The 22,130-nt window shown below is 63.0% G+C and overlaps 1 protein-coding gene across 1 annotated transcript; it reads left to right on the top strand.

Moving 5' to 3' along the window:
• Positions 1-1,130: 1,130 nt before the first annotated feature.
• Positions 1,131-21,483, top strand: REXO1 (RNA exonuclease 1 homolog). The gene is made up of 16 exons (XM_082835454.1): positions 1,131-1,379; positions 11,086-12,812; positions 13,780-13,884; positions 15,041-15,251; positions 17,054-17,217; positions 17,367-17,498; positions 17,563-17,686; positions 18,224-18,337; positions 18,446-18,583; positions 18,700-18,813; positions 19,406-19,479; positions 19,703-19,813; positions 20,230-20,345; positions 20,512-20,650; positions 20,837-20,957; positions 21,027-21,483. The coding sequence occupies exons 1-16, from the start codon at positions 1,223-1,225 to the stop codon at positions 21,113-21,115; spliced, it is 3,636 nt and encodes a 1,211-aa protein (XP_082691580.1). The 5' UTR covers positions 1,131-1,222; the 3' UTR covers positions 21,116-21,483.
• Positions 21,484-22,130: the final 647 nt, after the last annotated feature.

Raw genomic sequence — 22,130 nt, forward strand, 5'->3', positions numbered from 1 at the left:
GAGAGCGGGGAGGTGACCTGCACAGACTACTGCCTGCTCACAGGAGGATCCTTGGTAATTGCCAGCTGGTGGACAGGCTGGGAATTGTAGTTGTATGTGACATCTCCCTACATTTTAAAGATGGGCAACAGGGCTTCCTGGTGGCGCAATGGCTGAGAATCCGCCTGCCGATGCAGGGGACGCGGGTTCGTGCCCCGGTCCGGGAAGATCCCACATGCCGCGGAGCGGCTTGGCCCGTGAGCCATGGCCGCTGAGCCTGCACATCCGGAGCCTGTGTTCCGCAACGGGAGGGGCCACAACAGTGAGAGGCCCGTGTACCGCAAAAAAAAAAAAAAAAAAAAGGGCAACAGGCAAATTTACATCATTTGAAAAACTAGTACTGAAACAAAACTGGTACTCAGATACACACATGTTCACAAGAGCACAATTCACAATAGACAAAAGGCAGAAACAATCCAAATGTCCATCATTTGATGAATGCATAAAATACGATTTAGGGCAGGGCCTTGGTATACAGTAGGTGCTCAATATTTGATGGACAAATGAGTGAATTGGAACAGGTCTCCTCTGGTAGACCTGGGGATTAGACTGCTGACAAGAGTCCAGGTGGGAGAAATGAAGCGCTTATTGCCAGTCAACCAGGGAAGAGTTGAGTTTCAGAGCCTGAACTGGGTAACTCAGGTGAGGGTTCCCAGGTGCAGGTGAGATGCGCCCGCAGGACTCGAATCGACCCGCAGAGGGCGCTTAGGGAGACAAGCTAATAGAACGCAAATTGAATGCAAATGAGCCGCAGCCGAGCCTTGTGGGGCGTTTTTTTTTTTTATCAGGCGCGCCTTGGACAGCCCAGGTGCCGCAGGGGCCTGGGGCTGAAGATGGTGCTTCTGCCGCCGCAGAGGCCCGGGCGGCGGCGGCGGCAAGACACCCGGAAGCCGCAGGCAGGGCAGCCTGCGCCCCCCATCACTCCCTCCGCAGCCGTCTGTCCCAGGCCAGGGGTCCGTGACCCACCTCGGTCCCGCGGGAGCAGGCGTTTCTGATCAGGCGCACTTCGGGCAGCCGCTCCCGGGGTCCCTTGCGGCGGCGTCCCGGGGGCCTCCGGGGACCTCGGAGCAAGATGGCGGCGGCGGCGGGGTCCGTGAGCTGCGGGCGGCGGCGACCGCGGCGCCAGTGAGGGGGCCCGGGGGCCCGGGCGGCTCCGGGCCGGGGCCCCGCCGCGGGACGGACCATGCTACGCTCCACCGGCTTCTTCCGGACCATCGACTGCCCCTATTGGGCCGGGGCGCCTGGGGGACCCTGCCGGCGGCCCTACTGCCACTTCCGGCACCGCGGGGCCCGGGGTCCGGGCGCACCTGGCGAAGGCGGAGCGGCGCCCCCCGCAGCAGGTAATGTCTACGCGCCCGTCCCGGGCTCTGTTCTCTGGCGCGGGCCTGGACCCCAGCGCCCGGGTTTCCATGGTTTCCTGTTCCCCGCTCAGCCCTCTCCCTGCATGGTCGCGGGCTTCGTCCCCCCAAGCCGGGACCACCCACCCCGGGGCCCAGTGCCAGTCGCGGGACCTCTGTAAGCCACCGTTGCCGTGAGTGTAAAACGTAAACAATGGGAGGACCTGCTCTCCTAGAGGTGTCGCGAGGGTGGAGCGCGCGGGGATCGGGAAATGAGCGCGGCCGACACTGGTCTGCAGGCCCGGGACTCCTGCCCGGGGAACCGTTCCCGCCGCCTCCCCGGCCCGGGGTGTTGGTTGCAGCCGTTGTTTATTTCCGCGCTTCCTCTCGCGCCGCGCCTCTGCTCGTGGCCGCTCCTGTTTACTACAGCGGAGTCGAGAGGGTCTTGTTTAGCGGCCGCCGACTGTGTGTCGAGCCTGGTGTGTCATGCTAGGGTTAGGGAGTGAGTCAAACCCGGTTGACTGTGTGTTGTGTGTGTTTTGGGGTCGGGGACCGCCTTCCGAGAGAACGCTCAGAGACTGCGCATCCCATCAGCGTGGTGATTATCAATGTCATGGCAGAGTTCGGTGAGAGCTGTCAGGGGGCAGGCAGTGCTTCTCGTAGGAAGTGTGGGCCTTGAGCCGAAACGTGAAGAACGGGGGCAAAAAGAGGGACATCACAAGGAAAGGCCCGCTGGGAGGATCGAATGTGGTGTCATTCTTTCCGAGGGGAATTCAGGCTCCCGCTGTGGCCCCTGTCCTCCGGGACTGGCTCCCCCTTTCCATCAGGGCCCAGATTTCCCCCATAAGGCACTGGTTCTTGTCTCAGAGTCTTCTTACTTGGAGAGAGGGGCGTCATTGCTAGGATGAAACCATAGGGCTGTTTTCCCAGTTTGCCAGAAAAAAAAAAAGGTAGAATTTTTTTCAAATTTCCACTGTAAATTTGCTCAGACCACTGGTCCCTGTAGCCCAGTGTTTGCTACAAGGTCGGGCTCCACACCTGCGCTGGGCTCCAGCCTGCGTCTCAGGAACCTTCCCTCGAGGAGGGAAGAGAGACGTGCACGCAGGTGCCTGAGCTTCAGGTCTGGGAGAGGGGAAGGGGGTGAGTGGGAGGCCTCTCGGTGGTCACCCTGTCACAGGGCAGTTTCTCACTCCATCTGTTGAGTTATTGGCGTGGTGTGTGACGTTCTGTAAAGAGCCACTGGTGTCTGGGTTCCTCACTGTCAGGACAGACGGGGCGGGCCGGCTCCCTGAGACCCCGGGACTGACTCTTCTGCAGGCCCACAGGTGGCCTTCCAGCCGTCTGCGCTCTGGGGCGCTGACTTCTCTTCCCGTGCATTTCTCTCGTGCCAAGTCAGTCTCTTGATTGCTTCCTACACCACAAATAGCCATTTTCCCAAAGTCGTTTTTGAGAATCCATTCGGTTGATGTAGCCCTGTCTGCTTCACTTTCCCGCAGGAAAAAGTGCAGCTGCCTACCCCTGACCCCAGTGTGTCTGCATTTTCCTTTTGCAGGTGAGAATAAGCAGCTCTCTTCCCATCACGGAGGGCGGGGCCTGGGGGGCGTGCTCTGGTTACCTTCTGGTCGAGGGCTACCTTGCCCTGCAGAGAGGCAGGGGCAGATCCCAGCCTGGCCTCTTTCTCGCTGCGGGGCCTCTCTGACACTCTCTTTCCTTCTCTGTGGCGTGCTCGTGGGCCAGGGGGAGTGTGTGCCTAGACCTCCCCCATCCCTTCAGCTCCCGTTGCTCCAGATTTTGACAAACCCACTTCCCATCGGGCTTGGAGAGACTGCAGAAATCCAGGCTTTGGGGGTCCACTTTTGACCAGATAGGCACGGCCCAAGCACAGGTGCTTTGGCAAGGGTGGGTTGCGCAAGGATGCTGAGGTGCTGGGTGATGGCCACCTGCAGGCAGGATGTGGGGGTCCCTGTGTAGCCCAGCACCTCTGGCCTTGGGTTGATGGCCTCCTGAGGGCTGGGTGGGCATCCCGTTCTTCCCAGCCCTCAAATATGCCCTCCTGTGCTCCAGGGTCCCCACCTTGGCACTCAGCTGGGGGATGCCCAGTTACCGCCACGCACCCTCAGTCGTGCTCTTTAACCAGTGGTACGGACGATTGTCCCCATTTTAGGGACAAGGAGACAGGCCCAGAGAGGGGAAGCCACGCACCTGTGTACACATGGCTGGTAAGTGGGGGACACGGGGTTGATCTGGACTGTCAGGCCCTTGCCTCTCACCACCGACGGCCGATTCCTGCTGCCTGACACATGTGGGACCTGGGCACCTGGGTACCCATTACATGTGGGCTCAGTGCTGTGCCCTGACGCTGGGACGTAACAGTGAGATCTGGGAAAGACGGTATAGCAGGGCCTGAGCACTGAAACCTTCCAAGGATGGGCCGGAAGGAGGCTGGAAGGCGGGGTGGCCCCAGCTGGGTGGCAGTGGCAGCTCCCTGGGCAACCTGCTCCCCGGGGTCTCAGATTTAGGCCTCGGCAGCGGCCCCTTGTGGTCTGGAATCCTGAGAGCAAGCCCTGCTTCTCCAGGGAAGGTCGCAGCCAGGAGTCAGGCAGGGAAGGGAGGGTGCAGCCAGAGAAACGAGTGCTTCCAGCAGAGGGTGGGTTTTGTTTGATTTTCTCCACGAGCTGACTTGGAACAGGAGGGGGCAGCAGCCCCTGCAGTATCACTGCCCCGGGCCGCTGGCCACGCTGCCCCTTAGCTGCCTCCCCCGTGGGCTGGGTGCCAGCAGCTTTCCCACTGCCCTGATGACAGTGCTTTCCTCGGTTTGACACTTTCTCTTCCAGAGTGAACTGCCGTGTGCACGTCCCTCCCTTCCCTTCCTGGGAGAGAACTGATACTGAGAAAACCTCAGCAGAGAGCAGAATCGCCTTTGTGTCTGGAGGCCCAGCCAGGGTACTTGAGGACCTGGGAGGGATTTTCCTAGCTGGTTGTCAGGTGTGGTCTTTGGTCAGGCCAGCCAGGGCCTCTCACTTCATCGGGGGGTCGGGGGGGAGCTATGAAGAATAGCAGAAACTGGGGACATGGGGGGTTATCCTCTGGGCCAGTCCTGGGCACTTTGAGGTGTGGAGCAGCCTCCCTGGTCACAGCCCCTCGATGCCAGCAGCCCCCCCAGTCACAACGTGCACAGATGTCAGATGTCCCCAGACGTGGCCCAGTGTCCCCTGGGGGGGCAGGATCACCCTGGGTGAGACCCCCTGGTCATAGGCTGCTTCTTGCTGAGGCCACTTTTTTTAATTTAAAGTCTCCTCCCTGCCCCTCCCAGGGAACTGTGTGCCCAGGTGCAGCTCCAGCCCCAGGGAGCCCGGGCCACCAGGCTCAGAGGACAGAGCTGTGGCCTCCCAGAGGAGGGGCCTTCACTGCCATCCCGTGGGTGGTTCTCTTGTTCTATTGTTCTTGACTTTTTTGTAAAGAGAGAGTAGAGGAGAGGTACTGTTGGATTTTCAGAGCAGAGTTCGTCTCTTACACCAGGATAAGAAGAATCTAGGTTGTATTTGTGGTTCAGCCCCACCCAGATGCAGCCCTTGTCTTCGGGGGCAGTGTCCCAGCCAGCGGCAGCCTGGACACGTTGTCTCTCCATTCAGAGCACTTTTTTTTCTGGACTTGGAGAACGTTCATTTTAAAACCACTGGAGAATGCCGCAAAGTCAAAGCAAAGATGTTTCGTATGTTGTCGCAAGTCCTGCATCTGCCGGCTTGTTGTGCGTCCTCCCAGCCTCAGAAACAAAAGGCTCTGTGTCTCTTTTCTGTACTCGTGACCCTGCCTCACTGGTGAAGTTGCATTCTTTTGTGGAGGCTCCAGAGACTCCAGTGAGGTGAGAGGCCGTCCCCAGGCCTGCGGCCCCTCTTCAAGCACTTGGGGAACTTTAAAAACCTGCCTTCTTGCCCAGATCCAGGCTTGGGACACTTGAATAAGGGTACATCTGCCCTTAAAGCTGTTTTTGGTATTTTAGGATTCTTTGCTTCGTGTCAGTAAAGCAGTGTCTCTCACCGTGGACAGTCCTGATCCCCTGGGGGACACAGGGCGATACAGGGACATCTGCGGTTGTCATGACTTGGGGGTGCTCCTGGCAACAAGGGGGCGAGGGCCAGGGATGCCGCTCAGTGCCCGCGGGTGCCCAGGATGGCCCCCTTCCCCTACACACACAGACTTTTCCAGCCCCAAACGTCAGTGGTGCCAGGTGACATGGAGCAGCCTGATCAGTGTCCCAGCACCTGGCCCCTTTCGTATTTGAGAATAGGACAGGAGGGCTGGCCACGCCTGCAGGGAGCCAAGAACCCCGAGAATCGTCGCCGCCCCAGCTCCTCCGGCTCTGGAGGTGAGGCAGGGCGGCCCAGGCGCCCAGGTTGGGGTGGACAGGGACAGCACCGTGCTGGGAGAGCTCAGAGGACCACGTGGGTGCCCAAGTGTACCCCCCACCCCCAGAGCATCCTCCAGAGAAGAGGTACAGGCGCCACGGCTGGCTTTCAGCCCTGCAGGTGGAGTAGGGCCTCAGATGAAGACCTTTTGGCTCCACCTTCCGTTGTGCGAAGAGCCTGGCGTCAGTCACCTCTTCTGCAAAACGGGGTCGCGACACAGACCCTCTACACACAGTGCGCCTCTCTCGTCTCAGCTGTGCTGCGCAATGCTCCTGCTTTGCCGTCCTCCTCCACTCCCATTCTGCCCTCAGAATCCCCCACACAGGATCATTTCCAGTGACGAGCGAGTGCTGGGTGCATAGGAATTTGGTTTATTATTATTTAAGCTGTCCAAGTGCGGAAGGTAGACTTCTGCTGGTCTGATCTGACTCAAAGCAAAACCTGGAACGCTAAAGAGGAAAAGTGCGGAAGGAGGATCACGAGAGCTGGGAGGTGGTCAGGGCAGATCCGGCCGGAGCCCCATAGGGTTGTCTCCTGGTCCCCTGTCCTCCTTGGTGGTGGCAGGTCCTCAGGCTCCTGCGGTAGCCAGTCTGCCCTTTGAAGAAGCAGGCACATGTGCCAGCGGTTTTAGGGCGCTGGGTCCGTGGCTTCCTCTGAGCACTGAGGCTTTCTGTAAAGGGCCATGTGGAGCACCCTGCCCCCGAGGGCTGCGCGGGTGGCAGGCAGTGTCGAAAGCCCAGGAATGTTGCTGGGGGAACTGCCCTCTTGCCTGCTGCTGTAGTTGCTGGGGGGAGCAGGACGGGTGGCTGATGGACCTGGGTGCTCTGGGGGCTGGGACTTGGCCATCTCACAAGCTGTGGCCTCAGCCTGGGCATGCACGCGGGCACGGCACAGCTTCTGTGTCGTCCGTAAAATCAGGAGCTGGCTCTGGGGCCTTCCAAGGGCTCTTCTGGGTCTGTCTGAATTCAGTACTTATCTGGGGACCAGGCTGTGGGGACTCTGCAAGGGAAGGAGGGATGTCCAGCAGCACAGATAACGGCCCAGAGTCCGGGAGAGCGAGCCGTTGGCACCTGAGGTTGCAGGGAGTCGGGCGAGTATCCCCAAGCAAGCAGTTACCGAGCTGGGCTTTGAAGGATGAATAGAAGTTTGCCTAGTGGCTGGAAGTGGAATGTCCTCCATTCTTTCACTGCCTTTGAGGCCTCTGCCACTTGGGTAGCTTCCTGGGGCAGGGCTGGTCTAGTTGCTCTTCTTCGACTCATCCTTGTGTCCTGCTTACCTCTCGTGTGGCGGGATGGTGTCTGTCTTCTCCTGGCCCCCCTGCCCACCCCCTTGTGTTGTGACCGTCCCCCGGGTTGGAGGAGTCCCCACTGATATCTAATCAGAGCACAAGTGGGCGGGGGGTGGGGGTGGGACCACTGTGTGCTTCTTGTCTTTGGAGGTGCAGTGGGGAGGAGGGGTGGGGTGATGGGGAGTCTTTCGGGGCCCGGAAAGGATCGCGCGGCGCTGGGTCTTCTGGTCTGGGGGCGGGGAGCCAGGGTTTGGGGTTAGGCAGATCCCTCACCCGCTGCCCTAGACCCAGCCTCCTCTTTCCTCTGTGAGGGGGGCTGACGCGAGCAGGGCGAACGTAGAGATTAAAGGGGAAGGCCTCGGAGCCGGCTGGGTGGGGGTCACGTGCCTCCCAGTGGGGTCTTCACGCTCATGTGTCTGCTCATTTTCGCTTGTTAATTTTACGTGCAGCTAGAGCTTGTGGGCCGGGCGTCTGCGCAGTTTTGGAAGGGTGCGGAGTGTTTTCTGGAATGGAAGGGCGTGGTGGGAGCAGAGAGGATCAGGGGGAAGGCTTGGAGGAGTTGGAGGTGGCCACCACCCTGTGTTGTCCTTCGACCCGCCGTGGGCTCTGCGTGATCCGTGCCCTGAGCGCTGTGGCCCCGAGTGTTTGCTTTTCCCGGCGTGGAGGTGGGGCAGCTGGCCTGGGCCCCGCTGTGCCGGATGCTGCTCAGAGCTGGTGATCAGAGCCGGTCGGGACTGGGTCACTGGGAGAGTGTCCAGCAGCACCAGAGCCGGGAGTGGGAGCTGGTGCACACAGAACTGGGCACAGGGACGGCTGAAGAAGGCTCGGCCCCATGAGCTGGCCGGGAGCCTTCCCAAGGGGCGTCCTTCAAGCGGTGGCCCACCTGGGCAGGCCCTTGGCCTTGTGGGTGTCCCTCTAGTGGCAGTAGCCAACCCCTTCCTTGCCCTGGGCCGGGGGCAGGAACTTCTGAGAGTGTGACCCCAGCAGCCAGGCCTTCAAGGTGCTTTTCCAGTCATCCCGAGGTTCGCCCCCTTTCCGAAAAACAGCCCAATTAATCTTGTTTACCAAAGGCATGCTTCCCTGGTGCAAGCCCTGAAGGAGCTCCCATTGGCTCCCAGCCAGGTTAACTCCCCAGTAATGGGGAGGTGCTTCTGAGGTGCTCCCACGGCCATTCCTGACCTCTCGAGGGTCACCTGTCGAGTCGCTTGTAAAACATTTTCTTGGGGAGCTTCTCCAGTTCCTACCGGTCCCTGAGGCGGGGTAGGGCGGGGGCGCTAGGTAGCATCACAGATATCTTCTCCATTTGCCCGCCTCCCCCCACGAGCCTCCAGTAGCCTTGGCAGGGGCTTGGGGCTGCAGCTCCAGGGACCAAGCTCTAGGCCCCATGCACTAGCTTCTGAGCTACAGGGGGCTGCTGCCGAGCCCCTGGCAGCTGTGTCCTTGATGCGGCTGGACCTGTCTGGAGCTCCTCGGGCTGGTGATTTGGCCTTATGGTACCTTGGGGACACTGAGGCCCTGGAGGGGAGGGTGTTGGCTTAGACCGGCTCACGCCCACCTTGGGCTGTTTCTTTTGCTTTTTGGTGTAGCCTGATGGGGTGTGAGGAGGCAGCCTCCCCTGGGACTGAAAACACCCCACGCTGACAGAGCTCCTGGAAGCTCAGATCTAAGGGGCTGGGGGCTGGGTCCCAGGGCACCTCCTTCCTCTCCTTGCTTCCAAAGCACAGACTTGTTTGTGGGTGGATCCCTTTCAAAATGCAAAGTGCAGGGGTTTGAACTCTGCCCTTACTTGGGAAGGGCTAGAGGCACTCCTGGGTGATTTGCATGTTGTCTGTGGCCCTTTGTGACCTGTTCCAGAGCAGGTCAGAGGTGGGGAAGGACCCCCATCCATTTGATCCTCACCCTGCCCTGCCCACCTCTCCTGGGGGAGGGCATTCCCACCAGCTGGGCCCTTGCTCCTGTCCCCCACCTAGGGGAGCCGGCTGGGGTGGGAGCCATCTTGGCCTCAGGAGGGAGGTTGGGAGTGAGGTGGGTTGGGCTGGAGGCCCCCTGAGACCGGCAAGACCCGACCCACCCCTCACTTGAGATGCCCTGTAAGTGCCCCCTGGCTTGTGTCCTGGGCCCTCCACTCCGAGGGGACGGCGTGCGGGGGCGCTGGCTCTTCTGTTCATCCGGGCGGGTGGTGGGCTAGGGGTGGGTCTGCTTTAGTGCCTTCGGACCCGTTGAGGGTTAGGGTGGGCTGGGAAGAGGGCCCTGGATCTCGCTGTTGGGGTTTCTAGCCTTTCCTCTCTGTGGTGCCTTCACCTTGAACCTTGTGGGGGGCAGCGGGCCCAGTGGCTGTGTGTCCTGACCTGTCCCCCACTCCGCCCTTCGCCCTGGCACCCTCAGCTGGGAGGTGGGGGCATGAAGTGGCTGCCCCCCGGCGCCCAGTCCCGCTGCCCCCTGCGGCCTCTGCAGCTTGTTTTTACCTCCCCATCTATAACCCGCAGCCTGGGTGTGTCCTCGGTGTTCTGAAGCACAGATGTGCGCGCGCGTCCTTTCTCCTTTCTAAGCATTGTTTGAGAGATAGGTTCCAAGGTAGAAGCCAGACAACAGGCCTGCAGTGGGCCCCGCCCCACCTTGGGCCCCCAGGCGGCCCAGGCCCAGCCACTGGCCCCGGCAGTGCCGGGTTCTCTGGTGCTTCATCAGTGATGCGTGCGTTTCCCGGGGCTTCTTCAGCAAGACCCCACTCACCGGTGCCCTAAAACAACACAGGGTTTTTCCTCTGGTGGTTCTGGAGCTCAGAGGTCCAAAGTGGATCTCCCTGGGCCACAGTCCAGGTGTGGGCATGGCTTATCCCATCTGGGGGTTCTGGGAGAATTGGCTGTTACTTTGCTAACCAGAAAGCACCAAATCGATCCACTTTTCTGCCAGAGGTTTTACAGATTATGTCTGGCAGACGCTCTAACAATGAACCGTCTCTACGTTCTGGAATATTTGAACACGTTATCCTTTCTCAGAACGTTGGGCTTTATTTGCTTACATCTTACTGAGAATTTCCGCACCTCTGTCCTGAGTCTCCCGTGAGCTTTGTGTCAACGTGGGTGGTATTGGGGTTGGACTGGTCTCGTGGAATACACCCTGGAGCCAGGTAGCCCGCCAGCCGCTCCGCCACCCCTGTTCAGCTTGATACAAACCTAAGTGTGTCCTGTGCCCGCCTTGCCGTCCGCCCCACTTCGTGCTTCCCCAACATTGCCCTTGCCGGAACATCTTCCACGCCGTGGCGCTGTTCCCTGGACATCGTCGTGCCTCGCTTCCCCCGTGAGATGTGCTGTGCTGTCCTTCGTCCACCCCACCCGCTGCCCCTTCCCAGTGGACGCTTCGGGGCTTTCTGTGTCCTCACTGGTACACACGCAGCCGGTGGAGTTCTCTGTGGGCGAGAGTGCGTGTGGGGGACAGAGCCCTAAAGGCGCTGTCACCAGGCAGGGCCGTATGCATCCGCCTGTCCACCCGCTGCTGTGGGTGGGCTGTGTCGGCCCCGCCTCCCGCTCCCTCTCACACCCCTGTCGCCCCCCAGTCAGGGGTCTGTGCGCTCTGCGCTTTCTGCCCTGGCTCGGTGTCCGGCCTCCCCGGCTGCAGGGAGCAGCGTGGTGTGTCTTCAGTGTGGGCTGGGCCCTGGGGAGAAGCCACCCTCTCGCCCAGCTCCCCAGGCCTCACCATCCCCTGTCCCAGGGAGTGAAGTCCCCGGGATCTTGTGGCCTCCTCTGGGGCCTGGACTCTGTGCCCTCACCCTACCTGGCAGCCTCTTCGGGGCAGGACCTGCAGGGAGGGGCCCTCTGGAAACCCTGACTTGCTGCTGGAGCCTTGGTGGGGGTCGGCCGGAGGTCTGGCCCCCGGTAGGTTCTGGAGGCTGGTACTCTGCTCTTCCTTGCTGGCACCTGGGGTCGAGGCCCGGGACGAGGCAGTGACCGGTCACTGGCTCGTCTGGCCTGCTGCTATAGCCACCTGCTCATTGCTGTTTTCTCCCTCTCCGTTTCAGGGCTCGGTTATGACCCGTACAACCCCGAGCTGCCCAAGCCCCCTGCCCAGAGGGAGAATGGCGCCCTGGGCAGAGGTGCCGAGCCCCGCTCAGACATCCTGGAGCTGGAGCTGGTCAACCAGGCCATCGAGGCCGTGCGCTCTGAGGTGGAGCTGGAGCAGAGGCGCTACCGGGAGCTCCTGGAGACGGCCCGGGAGCATGGCTCGGCCGAGGCCCCCGCCCTGGCGCCCCACGGCCCCACTGCCGGCCTGGATGGGGACACCTTCTCTCTATCCTTCGAATACAACCCCGGCGGCCGTGGCCTGTTAAGCCCCGATGCCAGCTACCAGCCCACGCCTCTGGCCAGCCCCACCGAGCCTGGCACCAAGTACTCGCTGGCCTCTCTGGACCGGGGTCAGGGCCATGGTGGAGGGGCTGGTGGCACCCTGGAGTACGTCCCCAAGGCCGTGGGCCAGCCCCGGCGGTATGGCCGCCCCATCTCCAGCGGCAAGTACGTGGTGGACAACTCCAAGCCATCTACAGACCTGGAATACGACCCCCTGTCCAACTTCTCCGCCCGCCTGCTCAGCAGGGCCAGCACCAAGGACGACAGGGCCCCCAAACGGCCCCGGGGCTCCCGCGGCAGTGAGCCCCACACACCTGCACCCAAGAAGCCCTGTGGCCCCTTCGGCGGCTGCGACGCCAGGTTCTCAGACTCTGACGATGATACCGCTGCTGCTCCGGGTGACAGGCTCGCCACCGCCAGCCCCCCGAGAGCCCGAGTGGGCCCTGCGAGCAAGGCCCTGGGGAAGCCGGGCTCCAGGGAGGGCCCAGAGCCTGAGGAGGGCAGCCTTCGGGAGACCAAGGAGATGGCCGTGCAGTACGACGTGGGGGACCTCGGTCAGCCTGCCAAGGGCCCAGGCGGGCTGCCTCCTGCCAAGCCCAGTTCCCCGGGCAGCGCCTCGCAGGAGCGCAGCAGCCCCAAGGAGGGGAGACCCAAGAAGAAGAAAAGCGGGGGGCCGCCGGCCGCCGGCCGCAAGGATGGTGTCGGGAAGACAGGCAGGGGTCAGGATGGAGAGCATGGGAGGCCAGCCGAGAAGCCCTGTGTGGACAGGAGGGGCCCGCGGGCCGGCAGCCCCCGGCACAGGGCGGAGCGGCCCCAAGGGACCAAGAAGAAGCCATCTTCAGCCACTCCGGTGGCCAGCTCAGGGAAAGGCCGGCCCGAGGGGCCGGGACCGCGGCCCAGCCCCGCACAAGGGGCTGCCCACCAGCTGCCAGACAGGACGGGCAGGAAGACCCCGTCAGGGAAGCTGGCACAGCGGAAGGCCCGCTCGCTGGATGAGGGTGCCCCCCGGGGTGCCCCCAAGCTGCCGAGGCGGGCCCTGAGCCACGCCGAGCTCTTCGGGGATGAGAGCGAGGACGAGGACCCGGGGCCCGAGGCGCCCACCCCGCGGCCGCCCGCCCTCCCCAGCCTCAGCTCCAGCTCCGATTCCGACTCGGACTCCAGCCTGGGCCTCTGTGGCGCGCAGGGGCCGCCCAAACGCCTCAAGGCCTCCCCACCCCCATCGGCCAGCCGGTCCTCCCCTCCCCGCCCCTCCTCCTCCTCCTCGGGGGCGGGCTCCGACGTGGACTACTCGGCCCTGGAGAAGGAGGTCGACTTTGACTCCGACCCCATGGAGGAGTGCCTGCGCATTTTCAACGAGTCCACCGCTGTCAAGACGGAGGACAAGGGTCGCCTGGCCCGGCAGGTGAGGGCGGGCTGGGCTCGGGCAGCCGGGCTCCTTCCTGGCTTCCCCCGTGACTGGAGTCCCAGCGCCTGGTGGAGACGGCTCGCTCAGCGTCGGCCTCTCAACTCGTTCAGAATTCAGGACCCCTCGCTGGCTGCCTGCTGCCCCCCTGCACCCCGTCCAGAAAGAGGACGCTGGCTTATGGCCCACCCAGCGGGGTTCCCACGGCAGCCTTCTGAGAGCATCCCGGCCAAGGGGTATCAGGCACCACCATCCCGCCTTCCTCAGCCCTCTCTCCCCACTGAAGCGTTGCTTCTCCCCTGCCTCTCTTGCCTCTCCCCTCCTCCCTCCTTCCCCGGCTTCCCCCCCCCCCCAGCAACCCGTCCCTGACCCCCCCAAACTCAGGCAGCCTCCACCTTTCTGGTCTCCTGCTGCAGTGTCCCCACCTCGCCACCAGAGGGAGCTTGCTCTAAACAAAGCAGGCTGAGCCAGTCAGTCCCTGCAGAGAACCTGCGGCTTCTGAGGGATCCCAGGGTGGGACCCGGCCCCGCCCCTTACTGCCTCCATTAGTGCCCCACCCTGTTCTTGGCCCTTTGCTTTTCTGATTTCTTCCCCTTCATTCCCACGATTCTGAGCTTGTCCCTGTGCTGGCTGGGTGGGAGGGGAGCAAGAGGCAGGCGTGAGCGTGGGCTGGGCCAAGTCTGCAGAACTCACCATCCGCAGGGCCTGGGAGGGGGGCCCGGGGTTCAGGCAGCAACTGGGGGCCTTGGCTCCGGGGCGCCAAGTCTGTTTGCTCACCTGGGAGGTGGGGCAGATGCCCCAAATCGCATCTCTAGACGCGGCAGCCCTCCCTCAGCATGGTACTGTCTTCCACCCACTACTCGGGCCTGGGAGTCAGATCCTCCGCGTGCTGCGGGCCAGGGTGAGAAGAGCCGCAGCATCGGTGTGTGTGGGGGGGGCCTCGCTGAGGGCCGGATGTGTGTCTCAGCCCCCCAAGGAGGAGAAGACCGAGGAACAGGGGCACTCGGGGCTGACCACTCTGTTTCCTGGGCAGAAGAGGAGGATCTCTCACCTCTCCAAGCAAGGCAAGGAGGTAAGGGAGGGCCCGCTTCTGGGTCCTGGGTAGAGGCTGGCAGGGGGGAGATGGGCCTCGCTCTCCCTTGCCCATGGGTGCCTCTGGCAGCCGTGGATCCAGCACTGCCTGTGTCCTGCAGAAAAATGCCAGGGACCCACGTCCAGTCATCAAGTTGCGCTTAGTGCGCAGAGTGGGGCACAGAGCAGGGACAGCGAGATGAGGGGCAGCCCTCCAGCAGGGTCGCACTGCCCCATCCCAGTCCCAGTTCAGAGGTACGCTGTGTGATCTTGGGCAAGTGGTGTGACCTCTCTGAGCCTAGGTTTCCTCCCTTGTGGTCCAGAGACAGGATCAATTGTCAGTCACTATGGGGCTGCTCAGTTAGTTAGCACAGGGAAGGCTGGAGCAGAAGACAGGGCTCCTGGCTGAAGAACTGCAGGTGATCCAATCACCAGACCCCTGCCCCACCCGGATGGGGATTTTGGAAGTACAGTTCAGAGAAGATTTGATCAAGCAGGATCTAATCTAGGTGTTGGGGGTTCCCACCCACTCTGTGTCTATATAAGGGCTGAGAGCACAGTCTGGGCACTTAGAAGCCAGGACAGCAGGGCTGGGAAGGGACCTGGGAGAGTGAAGCATCATGGTGAATTTGAGAGCCGAAGCACCAAGCTGGTTCCCTCCCGGGTATCTGCAGACTTGGGGGGAAGCTAGTTGGTTCCTTCCAGGGTATCAGCAAACTCAGAAGACCAGCTGGTTCCCTCCGGGACCCCTGCACACTCAGGAGGAGGAGAGCTGGTTCCCTCCGGGACGCCTGCACACTCAGGAGGAGGAGAGCTGGTTCCCTCTGGGGCCCCTGCACACTCAGGAGGAGGAGAGCTGGTTCCCTCCGGGGCCCCTGCACACTCAGCAGGAGGAGAGCTGGTTCCCTCCGGGGCCCCTGCACACTCAGCAGGAGGAGAGCTGGTTCCCTCCGGGGCCCCTGCACACTCAGCAGGAGGAGAGCTGGTTCCCTCCGGGACCCCTGCACATTCAGGAGGAGGCTTCTGAGGTGGCCTGCTCCATCCCAGCCCTGGAGCACCTGCCGCCCGCCCCACAGTACTACCTCTCTCCTGACACTCCTCGAGGCCTGCTCTGGGTACCTCTGATGTGCAGTCTGGACTTGAAATTTGTCACCCAGGCGGAGCCCACAAGCAGAGGCCCAGCGCCTCCTACCCGTCCCCCGACTGCCCAGGAGGTGTGCTACCGCCGGGCCCAGCAGGCACAGAGGGAGTCAGCCAGCCGGCTCCAGGCTGCCCAGCCACTGGCCGAGAAGCAGTCCTCCATGCACATCTCAGCCCCCGGAGAGAAGAGGAGGATTGCCCACGTCCCCAACCCCCTCCTGGCTGCAGGTGGGTCCCAGGGTTGTGGTCTCGGGAGTGCTTGTCCAGCAGGAGGACCCCAAGGCCGGGCTCCTTTTATGCCAGTAGTGGTGGCCTTGAGCAGGGCCTGGCTGCGTTTCGGTGATTATATGTCAAATGGGGATAAAAGTCTCCCAGCTGTGTGGGAGGCTGAGGCAGGCCTGTTGTGGCGCCCGGCGGCTCTGGGCCTCTGTGGGCTTTGGTGTTAGCAGTGGGGCGGGCCGTAGGGAGTCTGAGGGGTGTCTTCCTCTCTTCCCTGTCTGTCCACCAGCCCCAGAAGTCTGCCTGTGACTCCGCTCTGCCCCTGCTGCCTGCTCTGTGGGGGGCTCCCACCCAGGTGTGGCTTGCACCTGGTAAGGTGTTAATGGGGGGGGTGGTCCTGGAGGCCTTCACCCTTGAGTCAAGCCAGCTGATCTGGGGTGGGAGTTGGGGGCTGGTTTTCCTCCCCCTCCCACCCTGAGGGCCACTTTCCCCCAACTTGGGCTTGTCTGAAAGCTGGGTTGCCCTTCAGCAGTCCGATGCGTGAGGTGCTCAGTGGTGTGTCTGGGGCTGAGGATATGGGTCAGGAGCCGGGGCTCTGCAGCCACCTGGAGGCTTGTTCAGATGCAGTCGTTTGCCCCCTTGGACCAGGGGGACCCTTACTGTCTGAACAGCTGCCTGGGATGTCCTTCCTGCTAGTTCCAAGACCCCTTTGAGGAGCCAGCCCCGAGGAGACGGCTCCACACGCTGGTCCTGCGGATACAGGCTTCCGCAGGCCTCCTTGGTTTCCCTGGGTGCTAGAGCCTCCTTCAGGAGAAGCTGGCCAGATCCCCATCCTTCCCCCTGCCCCAGGATGCTGGAGGGAGCGCTTACAGCCAGGCGGCTTGTCAGCCAGGGGCTCTATCTCTGGCATGGGTTTTAGCAGTTGTTTGGCCCTGGGGATGTGAACAGAGATCGACCTGAGCTGTGGACCTGAGACGCACACTCTCAAAAGCCTGCACCTGCTCTCAGGTTGTCTGGTCATCACCGATGGCTTGGGACAGTCCTGCCACCGTTGTCACTGCACGCGCTGTGGTGGGGTGGCGGCTCTCCTGAGCCCCAGGGGGACTCAACTGTCATCCGATGCCTCATGCTCCAGATGACCGTAAAAGCGTTCCTTCCTCCGTCACTGAAAAGTGTGCATTCTTAGAGCCGAGGCCGGTCGGCAGCTGGCCTCCTTTGTGGCCCGAGAGGCTGGGCCTGGTGTGGGCCCCGCCGCTCTGTATCTGTGCCTCGGTCTCCTTGCTGCTCCTGTCCTTCCTCGGGGCTGAGCCCTCCCGCCACCCCACCCACCCTCCGAGCCCTTGGAAACAGCCCTGCTGGTGGTCACAGGAGACTGTCTGGTTTGTGACGTCATCAAAGAGAGAGACAGAACAGAGGTCGCTGGGGGCAGGCTGGCCGGTCATAGTGAGCAGGCCCTCTGCCCAGGAGCCAGGGCCTTTCGTCCCTCACATTTGAGTGCCTCGGGGTCGGGGCCACAGCATGTGGCAGAGGCTCCCCACACCCCCCCTCCACTTGCAGGGCCACCCCAGTGGCGACCTTGCCTGAGCTGGCCTCCGAAGCCCCGTTTTCGTCGCGTCCCCTCTCGATGGACTTGCCCGAAAGCTGATAGAGCCTAATGGCGTTCCACAGCCCACAGGCCAGACCCCGGCCCTTCTGCCTGTGCCCCAAGACGCACGTCCTGCTGGCGCTGAACAGCCGCAGCTGCCTGGTGCTCTGCAGCTCAGTGATGGGCGTGCTCTCCTCCCGTACTCACGTCCCCCGTCCCCCTCCAGCCCCTACAGGTGCCAAGAGGACCCTCTCGGCCGGCAGCAGCCAGCCCCCCAATGGCCCCGAGCCGGGCAGCCAGCCCCTGAAGACGCGTACGTTGTCGGGCATGGCGTCCAAGACTACCGCCACCGTGGCCCCCAAGCGTGTGGCGCACAGTCCATCCTTACAGGTTAGCCCTCTGCTTAGCTTACCTCTCCCTGCTCCCCTGTTGTTTCCATTTAACCCGTAGCCTTACTCCTTCGAGCAGTTTCAGTTTGCAGACCCTGAGCGGGGTGCAGACAGGAGCGTGCCACGCTCTGCTGGTCTCTGTTCCCCTAGAGTTTAAAGAAGCCCGTTATCCCAAAAGAGTTTGGGGGCAAAGTTCCCACTGTCATCCGCCAGCGCTATCTCAACCTGTTCATTGAAGAATGCCTCAAGTTTTGCTCTTCTAACCAGGAAGCCATAGAGAAGGTGCGTGCGGCGGGGCTGGTGGGAGGCGGGGCTGGGCTGGGCTGAGCCGAGTGTTCTCCTGCAGGCGCTCAACGAGGAGAAGGTGGCCTACGACCGGAGCCCCAGCAAGAACATCTACCTGAACGTGGCCGTGAACACCCTCAAGAAGCTGCGCGGCCTGGGCCCTGGCACCGGGCCTGGTCTCAACAGTAAGTCGCCTCCGGAGGACCGGGGCGCAGCCCTCCCCGGGCCACCGGCAGGTTGTCAGACAAAGGCTCTGCGCGTCAGCCACCCGGTTGCCAGGCTCCTGTCAGGATGGCACTGGGCCCATGCCCTCAGAACAGCCTCCTCTCGCTGTTAACCGCCCTCCTCAGCGAGCCGAGGGCCGCCACTAATGGGGGCCTCTTCAAAGCGCAAAGCAGGGGGGCATTTCCTGAGCCCTCTCGAAGGATGCATTAGCGCCTGTCCGCTCCGCCTGCTCTCCGGTTCGGCCCGCTTCCCTGGCAGGCAGCTGCGCACAGCGCCCGAGGTGGCCATCAGAGCCTGTGTAGAGTCCTTTCCCTTCCTTCTCCAAGGGGTGAAGACCCCCGGGGGGTCCAGGGGCGGTGGAGGGGCTGCCGGGCAGCCTGCTGCTCCCCAAAGAGTGCACATCACAGGAGGTCAGGCCGTCCCCTTCTGGAGGAGGGTGGAGGAGCACTTGTGAGGGCTGAGGTCTGAACCTCGTTTACCCTCCCCTCCCCTTCCAGAACCCAGCGGCCGGAGGGTGGTGTCCCATGAAGTGGTGCTGGGGGGCAAGTTGGCTGCCAAGACCAGCTTTTCGCTCAGCCGTCCCAGCAGCCCCCGCGTGGAGGATCTGAAAGGTGAGCTTGGCTCTCCAGGTGCGGCCCCTGGAGGCTCTCCCACCCTCCCCGGCCACTGGGTCCAGCCCCAGCCCAGCTGGGGGCTGACCCCCTCTCCCCTGTCCCCAGGGGCCACCCTGTACAGCCGCCTCAAGGAGTACCTGCTCACCGAGGCCCAGCTCAAGGAGAACGGCTACCCCTTCCCGCACCCCGAGAAGCCAGGGGGCGCCGTCATCTTCACGACCGAGGAGAAGAAGCCCAAGGACTGTGAGTACCTCCTGCGCCACCGCCCTTGGGGCGGAGGGGCCATCTGGGGACAGGGAACGCCAGGCCCAGGCTGGCCTGACGCATTGCCCTTCCTCCTGCCCCATCCCCACTCGCAGCCGCCTGCAGGGTCTGCTGCCGCTGCGGCGCCGAGTACCTCGTGTCCTCCTCCGGCCGCTGCGTGCGCGACGAGGAGTGTTACTACCACTGGGGGCGGCTCCGCCGGAACCGAGGTGAGACCCCCGCTGGGCCGGGCTGGCGCCAGCTCTGACCATTTGTAACTTTTTTCCGTTGGTTGTTCTTCATGGGAAAAGTAACACAAAGGTCTTCCTGTGACAGTGTTCCCGGGTAGATAAAAGGAAGGCCTCCCACCCCATGAGGCCCCCACGCATCCTTTCCACGACTGTCCCCATGGAACGACGTGGGCGGTTCTGCCCCAGTGGGAACAAAGCGTTCGTCCTGTCCTGCGGCTGCTTGTTTCATTTTGTCGCCGGTGTGGCCAAATTCCCTCTCCTGGGAACACACGGGGTGGAGCTGCCGGCTGGCCGCCCGCAGACACGTCTCTGGGTGGGCAGGCCTCCCTGGGGGCCGCGCCAGGCGTGTCCTCACTACCAAATGCGAAGGGCTTGCGCTAAGCCTGGGCAGGGCGGTGGGTCTGCGAGCTGTCCTGGCCCCTCACTGCCTGGTCGGGCCTGGCGCCCTTCCAGGGAAGGGCACTGGGAAGCCCCTGCCCCGCGCAGGCAAACCAGCTGGCATTTGTAGTTCCCTGCGGGAGGCTTGGGCCCAGGGCATCAAGGAGGTCTGCTGACCGCGTCTCCCTTGCAGTGGCAGGGGGCTGGGAGACTCAGTACACATGCTGCTCGGCCGCCATCGGCTCCGCCGGCTGTCAGGTCGCCAAGGTAGGTGTCCTGGGCCCTTCCTCGTCCTGGGAAGCCCCTCCCCGATTCTGGCCAGAGCCCTGACCTCTGAGCTGCCCTTTTCCCATCCTTGATCTACCTGCCTGGTCTGGGGGCTTTGGGAAGAGGTGGACAGTCTGAAAGCCACCAGCACAGCACAGCCCCCTGAGCCCGGCCTTGCCCTTCCGAGCCTGCCGCCCTGACCTTCCTTCCCTCCCACCCTCAGCAACACGTGCAGGACGGCCGGAAGGAGAACCTCGAAGGGTTTGTGAAGACCTTTGAGAAAGAACTTTCAGGAGATGCACACCCAGGAGTCTACGCCCTCGACTGTGAAATGGTGAGGCGGCCCGGCTGCCCAGCGGGGCTGACCCAGTCTCTCTACCCAGAGCCTCGGGCCAGCGCAGGTGCCGGGATAAGAGCGTGAACGGCAGCCGGGCCCACCTGCCCGCTGAGCACCCGTCACAGCCTTGCCTGCGCCCGAGGGCCTGGCACACAAGGTCCACCTTGGCTCTCGGAGGCTGTGTGGGCCTCATGAGCACAGCTCTGGCTTTGGGAGGGTGCCTGGGCTCACGCCCCCTCCGACCCGCAGAGAAGCCCCGGAAGGCCTCTGGCCTGGTTTCCGTATCTGAGAGTGGGAGCTGAGCCTCCGCCTGCAGGGTTCAGGGACAGGGTGGCTTAGGCGGGAGTGCTGGTGTGCAGGGCCGGGGAGGGCCACCGGGTGCTCCATCTGAGGCCTGTCCTCTGGCCCCGCAGTCTTACACCACGTATGGCCTGGAGCTGACGCGCGTCACGGTGGTGGACACAGAGCTCCAGGTTGTGTACGACACCTTCGTCAGGCCGGACAATGAGATCGTCGACTATAACACTAGGTGTGCCCCTCCCACCCTGACCCCCGACCCCTTGACCAAGGAGCTGGGAGCCCTGGCAGGACCCCCATTCCCCACCACGGCCCAGCCTTCCTGCCCGCAGCCCAGCCCCGGGTTGGGGTCCCAGTGCCCTCCCCAGCTCCCTAAGGCCTCCATCCTCCCGCCCCAGGTTTTCAGGGGTGACTGAGGCCGACCTCACGGACACGAGCATCTCGCTGCGGGACGTCCAGGCCGTCTTGCTGAGCATGTTCAGTTCAGACACCATCCTCATCGGCCACAGCCTGGAGAGCGACCTGCTGGCCTTGAAGGTACCCGCCTGCCTCGTCTTCGGCTCTCTGAGGGTCCTCAGAGGGTGGGTGGGGCCGTCTGGGGCCCGCTGCCCTCAGCCCAGGGCGGAAGCTGTAGGGTCGGGGAACAGGCACTCGGCGTCCCCCTCCCCCCTTTGCCACCCCAGCCCTCCTGTGGTCCCTGACCGCCCACCCGCCCGCCCGCAGGTCATCCATAGCACCGTGGTGGACACGTCCGTGTTATTCCCGCATCGCCTGGGCCTCCCCTACAAGCGCTCCCTGCGGAATCTCATGGCCGACTACCTCAGACAGATCATCCAGGACAATGGTGAGTGCCGGGCCGTGGGGCCGTGGGGGCTGTGGGCTCCCTGCCCTGACGCATTTGTCTGCCCTGCAGTGGACGGGCACAGCTCCAGTGAGGACGCCAGCGCCTGCATGCACCTGGTGATCTGGAAGATCCGCGAAGACGCCAAGACCAAGCGGTGACCGCCGCCTGCCCGCCCGCCCACCCGCCCGCCTCTCCTGCCGCCCCGGCCCGTTCTCTACCCCAGGCCTCTTCCAAAACAGTGCAATAAATCTTGAGATCTAACCCTGTCCACGTCGCCAAGACACAGAAAACCGAGAGAACGGGACAAGGCGGAGGCCACGAGAGCCCAACGCCGAGACTGACCCCGGAGCCCCGAGCCCCCGCCGCACCCCGTCACCCGTCCCTGCCTCTCTGCCCCAGACCTCTGTCCTCTGGAGACTGCTGCTGACCCGACGGGCGAGGCCAGGGCCCTCCCGCCTGGCACCTCCAGCGGGCCCTGCTCGTGCCCCAGGCAGCGAGACCACCTGCCCCTGCTCCTTCTCGTGGGCGGGGGGGCGGCTGGGCAGGCTTGTCGAGGGTTTGTTTGTGACAGGAGTTGTCTTTTTATTTTGTATTGTTATTTTTATTATTTGTAATTTAAACCTGATAACTTGCACAGTTGTCTTCCCCCACCTGGAGGAGCAAGGCCCTGGTGCTGCCTTCCCTCCCGGGGGACGGGGGTAGGGCTGGGAGTGGAGCACCGGCACCCCAGCAGCCGCCAGGACCTGGGAGTTCTGGGAACCAAGCCAGCCCCTCCATCAGCCCCCAGGGCCTTGCCTTCTGGACGCCCCAGGGCCCATCAGCCTCTGGACACTTGTCTTCCCGCCAGAGCCCCGCCCTCCTCGGGGGGCTGTCTGTAAAGGCCCGCAGTGCCCCAGTTCCTGCATCCCCTCTCCCCCACCCCCAGGCAGGGGCAGAATAAACGTTTGTATGGATTTTAGAGCTCATGGCGTCTGGAGGTGTTCTTGGTGCCAGGTGTGGCTCTACACACACAGTGGAGGTCACCGTCACCCGTAACGGGGGGAATCAGGAATGGGACCTTGCTGTCCCTCACAAAAAACAGCCCAGTGCTCGGGTTGCCCCCAGGACCAGTGTCCAGAGCAGACCAGGGCCCCATGCTTCCAGCCCCTCGGGGTTCCGTGACAGTGGGGCTAG

The sequence above is a fragment of the Leucopleurus acutus genome (assembly GCF_964270905.1).
Source record: "Leucopleurus acutus genome assembly, chromosome: 3".
NCBI lineage: Eukaryota > Metazoa > Chordata > Mammalia > Artiodactyla > Delphinidae > Leucopleurus > Leucopleurus acutus.